The sequence below is a fragment of the Oncorhynchus mykiss genome, chromosome 26, assembly GCF_013265735.2.
Source record: "Oncorhynchus mykiss isolate Arlee chromosome 26, USDA_OmykA_1.1, whole genome shotgun sequence".
Classification (NCBI taxonomy): Eukaryota; Metazoa; Chordata; class Actinopteri; order Salmoniformes; family Salmonidae; genus Oncorhynchus; species Oncorhynchus mykiss.
Genome location: NC_048590.1, coordinates 33,148,587 through 33,168,711, shown reverse-complemented (window position 1 = coordinate 33,168,711; position 20,125 = coordinate 33,148,587). Strand labels below are relative to the sequence as shown.

Genomic DNA, 20,125 nt, shown 5'->3' with positions numbered 1-20,125 from the left:
AACTCAAAAAAGTATGCTTTATCCTTCACCCTATTGAAAATAAAGTCTGTTTAATTTAACTAGCTATGTAAGAATGACAAAGTAAAAAATTAAGCTATGAAATGACCTGGGATCTGATCTCCCTACCTAAATGTCTTCACATACCATATCCACCGCTGAGGGGAGGACGGCTCATAATAATGTCTGGAACGGAGCAAATTGAATGGTATCAAACACATGGAAATCCAATTATTCTGCTCAAGCCATTACCACGTACCCGTCCTCCCCATAAAGTTGCCACCAACCTCCTGTACTGTCTTTGATATCATGGCAAGAAAGCTACACTGATCCAGGATCAGCGAACACCCACCTCCAAATTATAAACGCCACGTACGATTCAGTGCAACCTACCTTGATAGCATAGAATATCCTCAATAATTTGACTGACAGTGTGTGTGGCCTAATAGAATAACTATGCGCGCCTTCAGAAAGTAGGAAGGGAACATTTTATCCAATGGCAACTACCCAATTTAGCTGGCATGCCATGTTGTCAATGTAGGATTTCATTCACTTGCTATCTGACACTGTAAACAAACGCCTGCTGGCATCAAGGAGGGAACGAGGATAAATGATCAGCTCCGGAGGAGACTAGTTAGCTAGCTAAATTAGCTTGACAGGGTTTCAACTAGATAGCACAGCCACAACGTACAAATTGGCTATAATGTAAAGATTAATGAAAACAGAATTGGTGTTAATGTAAGGTTAGGCGTACGGTTAGCCCTGTGGTTAAAGTTAGGTTTAAAATCTAATTTTAAGAAGAGACATTTTAGAAATAGGCGGGGTTTACGACTTTGTGACTGTAGTAACGACCGTTTTGACGGATTCCGATCAAAAAGTAAGTCCCGCTGTGATATGAATTGTTTTGAAGCTATTGTTATTTTGTTAATGAGACAGGTAACCAGACTCCAATAAGACAGATACCGAAACTTCTCGATGTGGTCAACACAAGACCCCGCATCACTGTTATTTAGCTAAGTAGCTAGCTTGGGGGGGAAATGAAAACCTCATAATTAGCTTCAAGCTAACTGTCATTAGATTAGCTTGCCATCTACCAGCTAACTGTTAGCTAGCCAGCCAGCATCATCACTACTAGCTACGCTATTGTATTGGCCGCAGTGAGTCTGCCTGTAAAGTGTAACGTTAGCTAGACGACTAGCTATTGAACCGCTGATGATTTAAATTGTAGAACGCAAGATAGTTAGATGACACGTATCACGTCCTAGCTAACATGTTATTAATAGCGTAGCAAGTTAGCTGCTAGCAGGTAGCTAGTTAGCTGTCGATGGCAGACACGTCGGCAGTGGACAGGAAACATGGGGTTGGGGCCATGGAGATAGCTAGAGCAGATGACCTGGTGGGGAGCGTGGTGAAACAGAAGTCATTTTGAGTCAGAGCCTATACAAGACAAAGTCATGTTACGATATATCAGTCATCCGGTTAGAACTTTTGTGCAGAATCCACTGAACTGTTTTAGGTTCAACGTTTATGGTCATGTTGCAGCAGTGTGTAGGAGGGAGATTCCAAGATGTGGGAAGTGTGCAGGAGGGCATGGGTCAGAGGACTGTGTAGTTTCGGTGGATAAAGTTGTCAACTGTAGGGGTGCTCATGTTGCTGGGGACCGGAAGTGTCCGGTGCGAAAGAGGCGGGTTGAAGTGGTCAGTGTAGTGCTGGATGGTTGAGGGATCCTGAGAGGGTCTCAGTGAGTAGTAGATTTGTGCCACAGAAGGATAGGGCAAGGAGTGAGTTATGCTTTAGTAAGGTTGGCTTCTTAGCGTTCATAGCAATGGTTATCAACTGTACTGCAGAAATGGAATGTAAATCACAGAAAATAGATTTTGTTGTGGCAGCTGCAGAGAAGTATTTGGGTTTAGGAGATTTGACTTCAGAAGAGTTACAGGGTGTGTTGAGGGGCAGTGTCCCATCCTCCCAGGTTTTTGGCATGGTGCAGGAACAGATAGGGTCTAAAGTAGTGGAATCGGGTAGTGGGTTTTTAATGAGTGTAGGTGGCGGCTGCAGAGATTTTACTGCAAAATAGTTAAATCTTGGTGAAATAGCAGTGGCGATTTTAGCATCTAAATCTTGGTGGGGCAAACTCCCCCAACATTTTTGGGATGTATGCCAGCAAAGCCACTACAACAACACTAAACAATACAGTAATTGCACTATAACGGTGACAAACAGTGCCCACTAACTATTAGGGCCTACATAAAGCTGTCCCAACAACAGAGTTTCTTTTCAGCACCATGGAGTGAATCCTTACCACACCTGGCTATCAGCGGAGCCTTGTCTGGCAGTGAAACAGTTCATTCAGCCTCATTTACTGCCTTAAAAAAAAACATAGCTGATATAGCTGACTTGCTTACACAAATGTGGTTTCTACTGACAATTGAGATGTACAAACTATGGCATAAGGGAACCGAAGAGCAGATAAGAGGCAATCCATAATTTTGATTAAGACATTAATTAGCGAGCTAGGACGGAGTCAATATAACTATTTGTTCAGCACTTTTTAAAAATGTACAGCGACCAAATTCAGAACATGGGCTGTTCTTACCGTATTCTCCCTGTACACCAAGTCAGAACCGTAGGATAAGTAAAATGGGCATATAAGCAGTACAATATTTGATTGCATTTCTCTAGAACAGGCAATACGCTACATGTGCACCACCAAGTCAGAACAGTAGTCTAAGTTATGAGGGGGAAAGGGACCAAATTATTAGTGCGAGGCACATGGGCTACTAACAGCTTACTACACAACATACACTTAGTATTACTTTCTTAGCTACAGTATAAATACAGTGCATTCGGAAATGATTCAGACCCCTTCACCTTTTCCACACTTTGTTACATTACAGCCTTATTCTAAAATTGATTAAATCGACACACAATACCCCATAATGACGAAGCAAAAACAGGCTTTTGCAAATTATTGAAAATAAAAAGCTGAAATATCACATTTACATAAGTCATCTTACCCTTTACTCAGTACTTTGTTGAAGCATCTTTGGATGCGATTACAGCCTCAAGTCTTCTTGGGTATGACGCTTCAAGCTTGGCACACCTATATTTGGGGAGTTCCTCCAATTATTTACCGCAGATCCTCTCAAGCTCTGTCAGGTTGGATGGAGAGCATTGCTGCACAGCTATTTTCAGGTCTCTCCAGAGATGTTCGATCAGGTTCAGTTCCTGGCTCTGTCTGGGCCACTCAAGGACATTCAGAGACTTGTCTTCAAGCCACTCCTGCGTTGTCTTGGCTTTGTTTTGATACAGGTGCATGAAAATAGTCCATTCTAAATCAAAACAAATTTCACACATATATATTATTTAGTATATGTAAAGACAATATTAAATCAAGGATATTAGCCTATCACTTGTGAATTATATAATATCACTTGTGAATGATGCCCAGCATAGGAAACAATGCCTTTTTTTGCAACTTTTTCGAATCATATTTGCATACCTTATGTAGCCTAGCCCATAGGCCTATATGTTTTGATAAGGTTTGTATCACAACTAAAGTGTCCCAAAAAATTCTTAAAATTAAACACAATCTGCTTTACAAGGGGTGTAGAGCCTAACTGGCATACATAAGCAGCACGTGAGTTTCAAGTTTGGGGAGGATAATGTTCACCATAAAAATGCACCTTTATATTAAAAGCACTACATGCATAATTGCATTTGCGGTCACTTTTGATAATGGTGTTTTCTGTAAATGGAACATTCGCGTTTATAGCCTGTGCACATTTCTGCGCTTATGTGAACAAATAGCCTCATAGTTTATCACCATTTTTAAGCTAAACGTTCTGATCTGTTGCGTCAGCCACAATGCGTAAAAATGCTTTTTTTTATGCTAGTGGTTGTATTAATTTGGGATCTATCGCATCCCACAACTGTCCCAGACTGTTTGGAATTTTTTATTTCTTGTACAGGGTAGAATAGGTCGACTTTTGTACTATGGGGGATAGTAGATTGACATAGGCTAGTACTTTTGCTTTCTTTAAGCCTACTCATCTTGTTGGCTGACAAAGTAAATGTGGGCAATTCTTCCAATATCTTCAATATGCACCTCGGAATTGGATAAGGACGCGTGCCATTGCATCCCCGATGTGTCTGTCTTCACTTGTAGCCTGTGAGAAAGACCCGATCACATAATGGAGAGCCATGTGAGTGAGGGGTGATTCGGAGCGCACAACGTAGTAGGGCACAACGGCCACTGGCCGCAAAGGGGATGCCGCCGTAACCCCTTTCAGTTTGTTTACCAACTCATAGAAGTAGTAGTAGAAGAAAATGGACTACTTCAAAATGGACAAGCCCGTGTGTTCAGAGGACACAATGGGATAGATACAAAGAATAGTCCTCTGTCTTTCTCTATGGTTGGGGCACAGCCACTTAATTTGGGGCAGAGACTGGTGTTTTCGATCATCTCTGGTTGAAGTGTTGCTTGTCATGTGTTGTTGTGTCTGAGTGCGTCTTGTGTCTCCAGATGTCTTGGAGCCAGGTATTCCACACCAGCTGCCTTGTGCTTCTGGTACATCTGCTCTGCCTGGAGGCAGTGCCCATCAGTCTGGACAAGACCAAGGTGAACCAGCCGGAGGACAAAGCCTCAGAGCCACCACCAAGTGTGGTAAGAGTTGGTGAAGGATTACATACCAAGCAAGCAAGGTGGAGAAACATGGCAGGCAGAGCAGCCCTAACAGCCATGAAAAAAGCAGTCATTTGTGCTACCAGTACAAGCTCAGACCAGTTATACCAGCTATATTCTCTAACATAATTTATTGAATTGTAACGTATACAGACTGAACTGAAGGTCTACGGAATGATGCATGAGCTAGTATGCATGTTATGCATACTACTACAACTTACTACTTTATTTCATGTAACAGGACACTGGACTCCACTATGACCGTTATCTCAGGGAAGTCATTGATTTTCTGGAAAAAGACCAGCATTTCAGAGAGAAGCTCCATAACACTGATATGGAGGACATCAAGGTATTCTAACTGTGTCCTGCTCATTCTTGTCGTTCTTACTCTCTCCTTGAGTCATTAGTCATGAAAAATGCAAAACAGCAGCAGTATGATAATCATTACATCACGCTTCCTACAGATGGGGAAGCTGGCCAAAGAGCTGGACTTTGTCAGCCACCATGTAAGGACACAACTGGACGAGCTAAAAAGGCAGGAGGTTAGCCGGCTACGGACACTGATCAAAGCCAAGCAAGACATTGAAGGAGGGAACGGTATGCTGCCCAGTGAAAAGACCATTAATATGCCTTAAGTGCTGTACTGTTACCATCTAGAAACACTAGGGCGTGTGGGCAAGTGACTAAGAAGTACATTTTTGAGGGAAAGGACTCAGGAGGATGTGATTAGTGTAGTGTCAGTGTTGAGTCACCTACTTACTTGTGAAACATGCTTCTGAAAATCTGTTTCGAATCACAATAGTGATAGCAGAGTATTACAGACAACAGTAACGTCTCACTTAAACCACTAATTGGCAGGATTACAGGCTAGTATAGATGCACACAGGGTGAGCTTTGACCAACGCACCCTGCCGCACTGGATAACTATTACAGTTCCAATGTCAGGTCATCAAATTTCGTATTGTGTTATGACTGTTAAACCTCACTCACAGATATGGCAGTAGACCACCAAGCTCTGCTGAAACAGTTTGAGTACCTGAACCACATGAATCCTCACACCTTTGAAGTGGAGGATCTGGACAGACTCATCAAATCAGTAAGTATAATGTAGAATGCATGGTACATGCATACAGTAGTTTACTAAAGTACCTGTAGTCCTCTTCTCTTCAAGAAATTTTAACTCTCATCCTTCATTTGACCACAAGGCCACAAACGATCTGGAGAACTATGACAAGGAGCGCCATGAGGAGTTCAAGAAGTACGAGATGACGAAAGACCATGAGCGAAGGGAACACCTCAAGACTCTAGACGATGAAGGGAGGAAGAAGGAGGAAGAACATTACGAGGAGATGAAGAAGAAACATGCAGACCATCCCAAAGTCAACCATCCAGTAAGTCCAACTGCACTTGGATGCTATGTTATCTGTGTGTTTCAGAGCTCAATCTGTTTGTGCTCACATATGGTCTAGCCAGTCTCTAGACCATGGATGGGCAAGTTTGATGAGGGGTGGTGGGGGCCACAAAAAATCTGAACTCATCATGAGGGGCCACAGTGGCTCGAGGGTCTGTATCTAAAAATGTTTACCTGACATAAGAGAGAAATTGCTGATTCACAACCACATTTCAAAATGGGATCTTGTGTATTCTACAATTCTAACTCCCAGCAGTAAGTTGAGACTCAAAATGAGTTCCTAAACAAATGACTGTAGAAAACATTGACACCTGCTCTTTCCATGACATACACTGACTAGGTGAAAGCTATGATCCCTTATTGATGTTACCTGTTAAATCAACTTCAGTGTAGATGAAGGGGAGGAGACGGGTTAAATAATGATTTTTAAGCCTTGAGACAATTGAGACATGCATTGTGTATGTGTCCCATTCAGAAGGTGAATGGGCAAGAAAGATTTCAGTGCCTTTTGAACGAGGTATGGTAGTAGATGCCAGGCGCACCGGTTTGAGTGTGTCAAGAACTGCAACGCTGCTGGGTTTTTCACGCTCAACAGGTTCCTGTGTGTATCAAAAATGGTCCACCATCCAAAGGACATCCAGCCAACTTGACACAAGTGTGGGAAGCATTAGAGTCAACATGGGCCAGCATCCCTGTGGAACGCTGTCGACACCTTGTAGTCCATGCCCTGACAAATTGAGGCTGTTCTAAGGGCAAAAGGGGGTGGAACTCCATATTAGGAAGGTGTTCCTAATATTTTGTACACTCAGTATGCTTATACTGTGTGTGTGTGTGTGTGTATGTGTATATATATATATATATATATATATATATATATTTTTTTTTTAGGGGGGGGAAATTGATTTGCGGGCCTACAAAAGGGGGACGCCAGTTGCCCATTTCTGCTCTAGACCTTCCCCATACTTAATGATTTAGCTCAAGTGAGAGATTTATTTCTAACAGGGCACTAACATTTTTTGCTGTGCAGGGCAGCCAGAATCAGTTCAAAGAGGTGTGGGAGGAAGCAGATGGTCTTGACCCTGAAGATTTTGACCCCAAGACCTTTTTCAAGCTGCATGGTAAGTCCTCATCAATAGACATCACAGGCGGGGGTCAGGGACATCCATCTCAGAGTTCCTCAACATTCTCGCGTTTTGAATTGTCAGATTCCAATGGAGATGGCTTCTTCGATGAGCAGGAATTGGAGGCATTGTTTACGAAGGAGGTAAAGATTTGTCCTATTTTTTTTAATGTCTCACCTGTAATGATAATGAAACGTGTGCATGTATAGATAACGGTATATTCTGTGGACTCAGCTGGAGAAGATCTATGATCCTACCAATGAAGAGGACGATATGGTGGAGATGGAGGAGGAGCGCCTGCGTATGAGAGAGCACGTCATGAACGAGGTATACTGTTGTCCCGGCCGTGAACCTTGCATACTATATTCCCATGGATTGCTATCACTGAAAGTTAGAGAATGGTTTAGTTGATATAATGAAATAAATAGTTCACATGGTGATTGTTCTCTCACTGTTCACAGGTGGACACCAACAAAGACAGACTGGTCTCCTTAGAAGAGTTCCTGATTGCCACAAAGAAGAAGGAATTCCTGGAACCAGATAGTTGGGAGGTGTGGTAGCCATATCTATTTAACTCTCATTCATACTGGCCTACTTTTTATACTTCAACATTATAACTCATTATTATGAAACGGCAAGAGTAACAAAAACCACACCATATCTCTAAACACTCCTACATTCAACCACACTGTAATTATGTTGCTTTTCAAATCAATAAGGAGAGGTAGAAGGGTATGAACTGACACGTCCTCCTTTATTAGACCTTAGAGCAGAACCAGGCCTACACAGACGAGGAGATGAGGGAGTTTGAGGAGCACCTGGCCCAGCAGGAAGAGGACCTCAACCAGAAAGCATCAGACCTCCAGAAACAGAGGGATGAGTTGGAGAGGCAACAGGAACAGCTCAACTCACAGAAAGTAGAGCTTCAGCAGGTACAGAGTGGGCAGTGGTAGAACAGACACAACCAACAGGTTCTCTGTGACTGTAATGCACTTCTTTTGTGTGGTATTGTTCTTTTTGACATGAGCTGACATGTTTACCTACAACCATTCATCTGCTTATCTCTGTTTGTCTGTGGTGTTTCAGGCAGTAGAACACATGGAACGGTTGAAAACCCAGAAAGTTGAGCCCCCTCCAGAGGTTCATGGTAAGTGATAGTTTACCCCAATTCCATTTTCTCTTTACTGGTGTGCCGTGTATTTTTCGAATGTAGTGGTGACTATGGAAATTGGATCTCAAGATGTGAAAAATTCAGCGATGGGACAAGACTGTAATTACCCATTGGATATCACAAAAAAGGGAGAAAAAAATATGTATTTTTAAAGATGTAAAAAATGAACTTTATTCAAAACTACTCTCTCTTTCAGTAGAAGGGAATGCTATCCCAGAGCCACAAGGAGAGTACCATCCTTTGCCCCTGGGCCACCAAGATATGTCCCAAAACCACCCGGGTATGAAGCAAGACAACCACCTCCAGAACCAAATACCCCACAACACCCAGGATTTGTCCCAACCACGACTCCAAGATCTGCCCCCAGGCCATCAGGCAGTGCCATAGGGCCAACATTACTTACCATAAGGCCCCCATCAGAACCAGCCCACTCAACCCCAGCTGCCAGATAAAACTCTATAGACAACACCTCTGGCTCCATGGCCTCCCACCCACAGACCTTTACAGTACTTATATACCTCCAGTCCAGTGTGCAGAGGTCCCTCCATATGGGCATGTGTACCCCGTTATCCTGAAAGAGTTAACTGAAAACCAGCTGGAGAACACAGGAGGCGTTTACAGTATCTCTGCCCACTTGTGGATTTCAATTTGAGCCTCCAAGGCCTAGAAATGTTTTATACGTTTGCAGTCAGGGAATTTGTGTTAGAGTGCATATATGGTATGTGATGTATGGATTGGTCATAATTGATCATTACTTAAAATGCAGAGCTTTGGTGGAATGGTTTTGGTAGTGTCAATGTCTATATATTTTGGAACATTGTTTTTAATTAGTGATGTCAGGTCACTTCACCTGAATAATGATAATGTTGTGAAATGTACGGATTCCTGAAAAGGCTCCATTTCAAAAGGCACTGAAAATGGCATTGGGAGCATTATGAACAGTAAAGACAACTGTCTCATGGAACAGAATATAATATACAAATCTTTTTTGTATGGGTTCATTCCTGTGTATTACATGGCATTAGCTTGGCCACTTTATTTTAATTCCACAAGTCTGATAATAGCAATGTATGCTAATGTTGGCTATTATGGGCACAAATCATGGGAATCCTGAGTGGATTGCAGTCTTATTTTGTGGTACTTATACTATAGCCAGCTCTTTGGAGTATCTTAATTGATGTGCAAATGTAAGTCAGTTGATGATCTGGTTATTTCTGTAGAGATTATAGGTAATCACGTCTTGTTTTCAAGTTTGTGCTTGACTGAGGCTACTGTTCCTAATGACCTGTAGGTGTGTCTTGGCCAAGGCCAGTACATGTATTGATACTGAACAGCCCGTTACCAGGCAATGAGGTCTACCTTTTTGTACTCAGCCCATCACCCCCAGAGTCTGTCTTTTAATGGGCTTTTTTGTTTGACTTTTACCCAATTCTACTGGCTAGGGCAAATGGCCTTATCTTGCACCATACAGAGGTGTGCCTAATTTGTACAAAAGATTAGTTTAATTTTCAGATGACCAATTGCACAAGAAAACATCAATATTGCTGTAGACAAGTGATTTTCTTTATAGCTAGTGTTCACAACTCAGAGTGAAATTCTTACATGTGAAGTTGACATCAGTTCCAACCAATGATGTTTTTGGACAGAGCAGATATGAAGTGACAAATGCAAATTTACAGAACAGTGCATTTATTCAGTGCATCAGCTACCATATGGTACACACATCTTCATTTTGGGTAAGTCATTCAGTCAGACCTACAACCTGCTTAGACTAGTCATTTGTGCAGACTTTACTCCCAAACATCCCATGGCAATACAATGTACAGTATAAACAGTTCACATTGAGACAAAACATATCCTTGTGTGGTATGACCGCAGTCAACATTGTTCTTTCGTGTCATGCTTCCAAAGCCTGTCACTAGCCCCAGCCACTTTTTGTAAATGATTGCCTACTAAGCAAAGACCCAAATAAACAGTCCAACAGCAAAGGCACACGTTCCAGCTTGATCAGTTTAAGGCTATGCAATAGCATATGATTGTAGGAGAGCTAAGGGTGGGACGTATGGCTTCAGACCCAGGCTTCACCAACCTAGAGGTTGATATGGAGAGGAATAGTCAGATCAGGGGAAGGATGGTCCAGGAGTGTAGAGGTGATGTTTAAGGTTGCCCTAGGTGGAGAGTAGAAGAGTTGTTGGTATCCAAGACTAATTGGCTTGATGTCCTACTATTTGGGTCACCATCCCTCGGCTGGGCTTGAACAGTCCCCCCCGGCCTGTAACCGCCAAGCAGACAGAAAATCAGTCAGCTGAGGCCAGCCTGTCACCCTTATTCTGGGTTAAGTCTGGGAATGGAGTACAATTAAAAAACCTCATCCACATTATATTAATTAGTGTGCACCTGCCAAGGAAGAGAGATCAACTCAAAAATAGGGAGACAAAAATTGACCGTTACGAGCAAACTACTACACCCATTACAAAATGGAATCCTGAAAACAAGTTCAAGGTAATAGCTGCCTTCATGTCAATTCAGTTACATACACAGTGGCATTCCCTGTAAATCTAAATAAGAGCTTTGAAAGCTTTTATCCAGGTCATACAGAATAGTAGTATGTATTTTGCCATATGGAACCAAAAGGGGGGTACATCTGTTGCCCTAGGATTTACAAATAACACCACAGGTTTACTTTGAAACTCAGTGACGTGTTTCATGAATGTTTAAGCATGTTAATAGCACACAATATATGTATGCTCCTATTACAAAATACAGAAGGCAGGGCACAGCAGGTGAGGGAGACAGAAGCAGAGTGAAGTCCTTTCAGCAAAGCATAACCAAAATCCTCTAACCCACTCTTAATGTCAGCAGAGGCAGATAAGGCTGTGGTGGCACCACAGAGCAGCAGGGATCAGGGACCAACAAAAAGAAACAAGCAGCAGACAGCAGGTTATACAACACATCTTTATTGAAACAGTCTCCCAAGGAGTAACATCGGCTTACAAAGAGATGGTGAGAGACAGAAAAAAACAAACAAGTAATGCTATGAGAACCAAAAGCAGAGGGGAAAAGTGGTTGACAGGGCTGGGCAGTGACAGAAAATATAAAAGATTCTCATGGATTGGACTGACAGTTGCAGGGTTTTTTTGCATTTATTTTGTACAAAAAATAAATTAATGAAATCTTTCAAGTTTACAGGAATATCTATTTGTTGATTCGAACACAGACTTGCTGATAAATCTAAATGCTGTGGATTTCAGTTTTACATGTGTTAAAACAAAAGTATCTTAGACATACCAAAGCAGGCTTACTCTGATAAATAGGCCAGGAGAAACGTGAAGATAGATGAGAACCAAAACAAAAAAAGATTTATAAAAGTGAGCTGGGGCAAACACATTCATATCTGAATGTTCAATGTGGTGGAAGTTGACAAGCGCTTTAGGATCGCATTACTTGAGCATTACCTCGAGAGCAACCCCGAGGTCCCTGGACTGCTCCCCGCTTGTAGCCTGGCTGATATCCCTCCTGTAGAAACAAGTCATTCAGAAAGACTTATACAGCACCTTCATGACAGCATCTGGGACAACAACTCACACAATCCCTTTTATTGGAACTAATGCAACCCTAACGCAAGGGTCAAGTGTCTTCTAGTCACTAGGACCTAATGGTTGGCTGTGTCCTTCCTTACCCGCTGGTAGGTGCTGTTGGGGTAGTCCCGGGACGCCGTGCTGAACTGGGCCTGTTGGCCATAACCATTATTTGGAGCGTTCGAGAAGGGAGGGCGATAGCCATCATATCCTCCTGAGGAAGACAACCATTTATCTTGTTAACACCACAATAAAAATTACTCCTGTATCAAAGTAGGTCCCTTACAGTAAATTAGCTGGATCTCATACCTCTGAAGCCGTTAGAGGATCCTCGGTATCCATTGATCATGCCCCGGGGGTTCCTAGGGCCTCCGCGAGACACGGCCCCCCTGCTGTTATAGAAGGACTGGCCTTGCCGCCCAAAGCCTGGCCCCTGGGACGACTGCACCTGGTGGCCCGCTGCCGCTGACATCACTTGGTCTTGGGTGTGGAAGCCTCCTACAGCTGAGAACAGCATAAGAGTCATTAACAACATTTGACCTTTCTGATCATGCCCTTAGACCAAAGTCTTCAGACCCAAGGTCTACTGGTCCTCAGACTCCACTTGTCTAAGTCACATCCTCAGCCCCAACAGCCACCCCAGTCCCTCTCTCACCGGACTGTAGAGTGTCCTGCTGGATGTCAGGCTCCTCCACGGAGTGCTCCACCTGGCTGCTGAAGCCCTGGCCGTAGCCGCTGGGGAACTGGTTCTGCTTCAGACTGTCTGCTTCGTTAGTGGGGGGCACGGGGGCGTTCAGGTTGAACACCTTAGGGACACAATACAACCAGAGAAAAGCTTTCATTTAGGTGTCAGATACCCACACAAGACTTGCAGACAACAGCAAAGCACCACTAACAGACTCTAGTCTGATTATTGAGCATACTGTACATACTGTCCAAGGTTCACTAAATAAAGTTAATCAGCTCAGAGTTGATTATAAATCTTTATGTAGACATGGGGGCAGACAAGAGCATTCTGTTCTGACAGAGAAGGGGGGGGGGGGGGGTATGGGATGAAGCTTGGTTTTGAGAAATGTAGGCCAACACTGGAATTATACTTATTCATTCAGTTGATGTCCCAATCAGTTCTCATTATCCTTGCAAAGTAAATCTGGTATTACTGTTGTGTGCCAGTGTGTACCACTTCTATTTTTCCTGTCCTAAGACTTGTGGTACCATCAACGTGTGGTAAGTGATTAGAGTTAAGTGGGTTATATGACGGTTATGTTCAAGTGAAGCGATGTCAGTTATAAGTCCTCCATTAACAAAGCCTACCGCTTGCATGGACTGGAATGGTGCTGCGTTGACATTGATGCCGCCGCTGTGGGAGGTGGAGACGGGCGGGAAGGCAGAGGGCAAGGAGGACGGGGCGGGGGACTGCTCAGACGACAGGGACATCGAGGCCTGGTTTAGGGAGGGGGCGGGGCGACAGACGTCACATACTTCAATGGTTTTCACAGACACTTCAGGACAGGCAGGTAGGATGAGTGTTAACCATCTCTCACACTGCCCAATAACAGCCAAGCATAGAGAAGCTCCACCACCCACCCAGTCAGGGGGGTAGAGGGCACCTTGGGGAGGGAGGGTTTACCTGGATGTGGTCGGTGCCGTCTGTCTGTGGCCGGGGCTCTGCGGTGTGGGAGGGCTGGTAGAGGGGCGCTGTGGAGGAGTAGCCATCAGGTGTGGAGGAGACCATGGGGACCTGGGGAGGATAAGGGAAGGTTCATATAGTACCCTTGCCCTTTCAATAAGTCTGCTCCGGTATCAAGTATTGGGGATCACTATCAGAATTGTGTTCAAGTATCATTATTGCTACTTACGTGTGTAGATTCAAGAACTGAGCTTGATTGAGAAAGTCTTGATTCTGAATGAACTGTACACAAGACAAATATAAAATGGTTTGTTGGTCAAACTGCTTAGAGCAACTAAAAATGAACAGACAAAACTCAAGAGTATATAAAAAAAAATGAATCGCTCCTACAGACAATGACTCACGTGGTCATGGCTTGGTATATAAAGCAGACAAATAGACATCCAGGTACTGTTCGATTGAACTTTATAATTGGCAAAATAAGTGACCTAAGAGTCTGAGCGTGGTTTGATCGTCGATGCTAGGCGCGCCGGACCCAGTATCTCAGAAATTGCCGACCTCCTGGTCTTTCACGCACGACAGTGCCTAGGGTTTACAGAGAACGGTTCAACAAAAAAAACATCTAGTCAGTCAGCAGTCCTGTGTGCAAAAACAGCTCATTGATGAGAGGTCAAAGTAGGACGGCAAGAATAATGCAAGCTAACAGGCGGAACACAAACGGACAAATAACATTGCAGTATAATAGTGGTGTGCAGAACGGCATCTCGGAATGAACTCATCAGTCCTTGTCACGGATGGGCTATTGCAGCAGACGACCACTCCTATTGGCTAAAAACAAGAAGAAGCGGGTCCAGTGGGTACACGATCACACTGAACAATTAAGGAGTGGAAATACATTGCCTGGTCAGATGAATCCCGGTTCTTGTTGCATCATACTGATGGCAGCGTCAAGATTTGGCTAACAGTTAAATTCAGAAGTTTACATAAACTAGTTTTAATGACTCCAACCTAAGTGTTTCAACCACATTTGTGGGCAGACCTGAAAAGGCGTGTGCGAGCAAGGAGGCCTACAAACCCGACTCAGTTACACCAGCTCTGTCAGGAGGAATGGGACAAAATTCACCCAACTTATTATGGAAGGCTACCCGAAACGTTTGACCCAAGTTAAACAATTTAAAGGCAATGCTACCAAATGAGTGTTTGTAAACTTCTGACCCACTGGGAACGTGATGAAAGAAACAAAAGCCAAAATAAAATCACTCTACTATTATTCTGACATTTCACATTCTTAAAACAAAGTGGTGATCCTAACTGACCTAAGACAGGGAATTTCTACTAGGATTAAATGTCAAGAATTGTGAAAACTGAGTTTAAATGTATTTGGCTAAGGTGTATGTAAACGTCTGACTTCAACTGTATGTAGCATGAATCCATGGACCTGGTGTGGAGACTGTTTTCCTGGCACATGTTAGGTCCCTTGATACCAATGGAGTAACGGTGTCTCCGACACCTTGTAGAATCCACACCCAAAATTATTTCAGGCTGTTCTAGAAGCAAGGGGGATCCAACCTGGTACTAGATGGGTGTACCTAATAAATTGTTGGTGAGTGTAAAAGGGAACATCTCTAGGAGGACTACAGCCTCTGAGTGGTGGTGTTGTCAGAGGGGAGTTAGTACATCACGTTCTGTTTTAACACTGACCCATGTGCTGCAGGACCACGCTCTGTGCAGACTTCATGGGCTGGGCCAACACGATGGCTGGGTCCAGGGCATGGCCATCAAACTCCAACATGGAGTCCTGTGGGAGGAAGCTCATGGGTCAGCATGAACAAGAGACCAAACAGGATCCGATAAGGCAGGACCATATGGGGGCAGTTGGAAGGATCATCACCTGCATGAAGTTATAGGTCCCCTGCATCTGGGCCATGAGGTCCTGTACGACCTGCTTCCGGACCACGGGGTCAGGCGTGTGGGAGACTGGGTTCACAGTGTGGGGCTCGGGGGTCATCTGGGGAGGAGACTGGTGCTGGAGGGCATTGACCACCTAAAGACACAGACAGATTTAAACCCAGCTGATGACACCATTGGGCCATGGCGTTACTTGTTGAACCCTAAAAGATTTTGTGACTGTGTGATATGACAAATGATATGAGAGGTGTAGGCATGCAGCATACCTGGACCTCTGCTGTCCACTCCTCTACTTGGTCGTTGCCAGTGCTGCTGTATGTGGTTTCTGGAATGAACTGTCTATTTACAAACTACACAAAAACATAAGTTTACTTGATTAGATTCCAATAGGCAAGGGAAATCAGAGAATTCTGAACTTTACAGCAGTTAAGAGTCAGGGTAGAGATTGAACTCACCTCTGTGGCTTCTACTTCAATGGACTCTGTGTATTCTTGCGTAACTGTTCGCTCTGTAAAAGGAATACACTCTGATTAATATCTACTCATCCAGGTCCACACATCAAAATCTAACCCAGAAGTAAAATCTCACATAATTTATTCAGCTGCGTGATTAACGGCCGTCTTAATACGTATTCGAAATTTAGCGTTACAGCAATATAAAGTCTCCACCCTCACAAAAGGAAACGCTCAGCCAAAGCACTCAAGGTGAAGCAGTTTAAGCATTTCCTTCACCCAATCCTGATACGTCCAAATAGCCAGTGACAAAAACCTAAAAAAAAAAAACTGAACCAATCCTGCTCGAATCTCATGCATCCCATTCAGTCAAGAAGATTATCTCGGTCTACACATGTATTTTTCCCACAGGAAATTATGGCTATGGCGGTTACCTGGTTCTGCGGGCTGCTCCCTGCTTCCAGATGACTCATGCACCACAGACTGCTGCTGCTCCTCCTCCTCTTCTTCTTCTTCTTCTTGCTCCTCTTCTTCACACGCGCCGTTCTGATGCGTTTGTGCTCTGTCAAAATAGCCACTCAGCAGCACCTTGTCCAGGGTCTCCTTCAGTGCCTTGTCTATAGGAAAGGGGCAGATCATATTCAGAACGTATGAGAAATGTCTTGATAATGCATAAATATACCACAGTTTAGTGGTCCCAATCGGTAACAAAAACTTTTGTGAGTTAGTCAATAGGCCGGGTCTATGCTTGGTATAGTCACAGCTGTGACCCATTCCACAGCACTAGGCCTAGCCAAGATCCACTGCTTGAAGCACTTTAATAACCCTCAAGTATTTATAATCCACAATGCCATATGATCCACTGCAAAGTTGTCTCTGGAATATGGGAGGTGGATGCTCACTACTGGCACTACCCCTCAAAGCCCACTGGCCTGAAACCAGTTCACCCCAACCACAGAAAAGAGCTTCCCTTTATACATGTTCTGCTAACATGGCCTGTATGTCTAGCATGCCCTTTGTGCTTCAAGGGGTTGGATGGGCTTTAGTCATAACACTGCTCCCAGCTCAGCAAACTTTCCTTTCAAGCTCCTTTTTATTCAAAATCTAAGATAAGCCCCAAGATACTCATTATGCAGATGGGGGTGTGGGTAACTAATTAAACAAGCCAAAGTCTACATGTACATGGTAAATAAAATGAGAGCTACTTCAAAAAGTGTTAGAAACATACATGTGGTTCCTGCCACAGCCTGGTCTCTGCCCTCTAGCAGTTCCCATAGGTGTAGGGAGGCCTCATCATACTGGTCAGTCAACCTGAAGAACAGGGAAGGACATTTACAACATGCCTACCATTATATTACGTCACTCCTCCGTCAAAAACAAAGAGAAAACAAAGGGTTTGTACCGGACATCATGGTCCCGTTCAGGGCCCACCAGCTTGTAGAAATTGTCCAGTGCGGTGAGGTCAGCATCGGTGAGCAGGGGGGAGCCTGCAGCGGGCTGTTTCAGGTCCTGCCTCGTCTGCTCATCCCCCAGCCGGTCAAGCAGGAACTGCAGCTCCAGAACAGTTTTCAGACGCCTCTGCTCCGTCTCCTCCCGCTGTAGCTGCTCCCTCCGGGCAGACTTCTTCACTGCCTTCTGGATCTGCAAGGAAATGGGGAAGGAGTTGTCACTGCACTATGGCCACAGTGACTGAGAAACAGCACCTAATAAATACAGTGAGTGTGGTCATAGTGACCAGAATGAAACCTTGAGACGGAACTCACCTCTTGCCCCAAAGACAGGAAGCTCTTCTGCAACTCCCTTGCAAAATCCAGGTTGTTGGTTACTTCCTGGAACTTGGTCAAGGCATCCTACAGACGAGACAAGAGGGAATGAACATTAAATATTTTGTTAGCTGTGTCACAGATCAAAAACAACAAACACCACAGTATAAAAACAATAGAAAGCTGAAGAATTAAAGATTATAGTAAATATGCAACAGGTTAAACAATCATGTTCACAATTGAAGTTCCCTGAGCTAACATCAACCCAAACCAGTGTCTTGTACGTACCAGCTGATCCTGGTTCAACCGTTCCCCTTTATTCTTCTTGGCCTGGTAGTCATCCAGCTTGCCCTATAGAAATATGGCACATTTAATAAGGGTTACGAGACGGTCTGCTGAGATTCTTTCAGCAGAAATATACCAACTGAGGTTACCCAGGAATATACCATCTATTAAGTGCTGTGATTCTAACGCCAAATAAAGGTCATAGGTTAATGATTGATTACACCAACTAAATTTGCCTGTAGCCATAATAATCTTGGTTACCAACTTTGAGGCAAAGTCAATACAGAGTCATAAGGCAGACAATCTTTTCAGACGAGACATCCAGAATTGCTCCTCAGTTGGTCTCAAGCAACGACTAAGCATGAAACAACCTATGCTTTTTGTGAGGTTTCCGAAAGCATGCTTAGATGAAAAAAAGGAAACATTGTTACCTTTTTCTTTTCCATGTTGCGGACCTTCTTGTCTATCACCTGCAGGACCTGCTTCATGGCCTCAGACTGGGTTCCAAAACCCAACTCTGGGCTAGAGGACTGAACAGCATTGTTGCCAACTGTTGCTGAAGGCATCTGACAGAAAATTATTTGTAGTAGTCATTATTAGTGAAGGCCACAAAACACTGAGGCTGTAATTCAATACAATAAAAGGTTAAAATATGTTGATGATTAAAACAGTTTGCCAATGGTGCTGTAAACAAAGGCCTGAACAATGGCATTATATTGTTGACCACAAGTGGTCAGACAGACATTTTAATATAACTGTAAAAAAAATAAAAATAAGCCTGGGTACTACTTATTAATTAATTATTAATTAATGTTCCTTGACGAACAACTGAAAGACCTATGAATGAATTTGGATATTATGTCGGTTTGCTTAATGATTTCTGTCAACCGCTAACGTTCGCTAACTCTCAAGACAAGTAACGTTAGCGTTACAATTCAATAGCTAGTACCTTGCTAATTAACGTTAGTATTTCCAGATGTGTTCCCATTAGCCAGCTAAGAAACTAAAGCCGACGAGGCACATTAGGGAAAAATGGGATAAATTGCCAGTCCTTTGTGAGTCGAGGGACTGGCAGCCGAGCATTGTCCATTGAACCGCATAAACGTTACCTGCCAAACTAACGTTAGCTAGCTACGCTACTCATCAACAAACAAACAACGTTAATTCCGACAAAACAATTATTCATGCAGCAACCTACACATCGTCACAAGTAAAACGTTTATGCCATTTGAAAACAGATGGTCGTCAAATTAGGCTTAAACTTGAATCCCATCCCAGAACAACCCCCACCCGGCTACAGGGCTAGCTTGGGTACATTTAGCTAGCTAGCTAGCTAACGTTAGCTAGTTTCCTTTTCTCCTCGCATTGTTACCGAGACCGGCGTTAGCAGGCTGGCAACGCGAACCACTTAGATGCGAGATAGAAATCGATAGTTGACTAGCTAGTTAGTTAATTAGTTAGCTAACGCGATTCAAAAAAATATGATTAACTACATGTATATGAACGACAGCCATCACACTAGTTTGTTGAAATGTACCTTGCTAATGTGGTCACTGAACTTGGATTCCGTTTAATCAATTGGATGACAGGACAATGCTAGATAGAAACGACTTTAGTCAGAGGCTAGCTTAGCTCGCTAACTTAGCTAGCAAAATTATTCCTGAATTTGACGCTCACAACATCCACCTACCTTAAGGCTATCTGTCTTTGTTCGTCGTCTGACGTTGTAGTTTTGGCTCTATATATTTCGTGTAGCTTTTATGTTACTTTGTATCGACAATGGTGTTCCGCCTCCCCGGGCTCACCGAGAACTATACTGCTGGCAGATGCTAACGAAACACGAGATCAGGGTCGGGTGGCTGCAAGGCCCCGTTGGTAGTCCTATAATTGCCTGAGTTCATCTTGGTAGACTGACAGATTTAACTAGAATTTATCCTCAACATTGCAATTTAATTGCAGATAAATTTATGTAAGCTGTATTTGACAGATTTAGGTACGCATTTTTATGCAAGGCAAGTTGTCAATTTGTATTGAATCCCACATTTATTGCAAGCCATTTACTGAATCCCAAGTTTATTTAAACCACTCTTCTCTGCATTGAAAAGTACAATAGATTATCCTTTGC

At 43.4% G+C, this 20,125-nt stretch overlaps 2 protein-coding genes across 6 annotated transcripts; one reads left to right on the top strand and one right to left on the bottom strand.

The window, feature by feature from the left end:
- The first annotated feature begins 483 nt into the window (after window positions 1-483).
- nucb2a (nucleobindin 2a) lies at window positions 484-9,370 on the top strand. Of its 2 annotated transcripts, none has more exons than XM_021586464.2 (13): window positions 484-874; window positions 4,523-4,663; window positions 4,923-5,030; window positions 5,146-5,278; window positions 5,674-5,777; window positions 5,887-6,072; window positions 7,120-7,210; window positions 7,298-7,356; window positions 7,448-7,540; window positions 7,675-7,764; window positions 7,975-8,145; window positions 8,300-8,360; window positions 8,584-9,370. In XM_021586464.2, exons 2-13 carry the CDS (start codon window positions 4,523-4,525, stop codon window positions 8,769-8,771), a joined length of 1,425 nt encoding a protein of 474 aa, XP_021442139.1. In that variant the 5' UTR covers window positions 484-874; the 3' UTR covers window positions 8,772-9,370. The 2 variants fall into 2 exon arrangements, with proteins under 2 accessions (XP_021442139.1, XP_021442138.1); XM_021586463.2 differs by having other exon boundaries at window positions 485-874; window positions 8,581-9,370.
- Window positions 9,371-10,056: 686 nt separating this feature from the next.
- Window positions 10,057-19,895, bottom strand: LOC110506114 (caprin-1). Of its 4 annotated transcripts, none has more exons than XM_036964489.1 (19): window positions 19,691-19,895; window positions 18,432-18,566; window positions 18,004-18,066; window positions 17,716-17,802; window positions 17,355-17,593; window positions 17,181-17,263; window positions 16,387-16,569; window positions 15,956-16,008; window positions 15,767-15,850; window positions 15,484-15,636; window positions 15,294-15,390; window positions 13,822-13,874; window positions 13,593-13,703; window positions 13,277-13,405; window positions 12,618-12,768; window positions 12,272-12,466; window positions 12,064-12,176; window positions 11,840-11,900; window positions 10,057-10,656 (listed from the first exon to the last, which is right to left on the bottom strand). In XM_036964489.1, exons 2-19 carry the CDS (start codon window positions 18,564-18,566, stop codon window positions 10,589-10,591), a joined length of 2,058 nt encoding a protein of 685 aa, XP_036820384.1. In that variant the 5' UTR covers window positions 19,691-19,895; the 3' UTR covers window positions 10,057-10,588. The 4 variants fall into 4 exon arrangements, with proteins under 4 accessions (XP_036820384.1, XP_036820385.1, XP_036820383.1 ...); XM_036964490.1 differs by lacking the exon at window positions 19,691-19,895 and adding an exon at window positions 19,538-19,660; XM_036964488.1 differs by lacking the exon at window positions 19,691-19,895 and adding an exon at window positions 18,950-19,495.
- Between the last annotated feature and the right edge of the window lie 230 nt (window positions 19,896-20,125).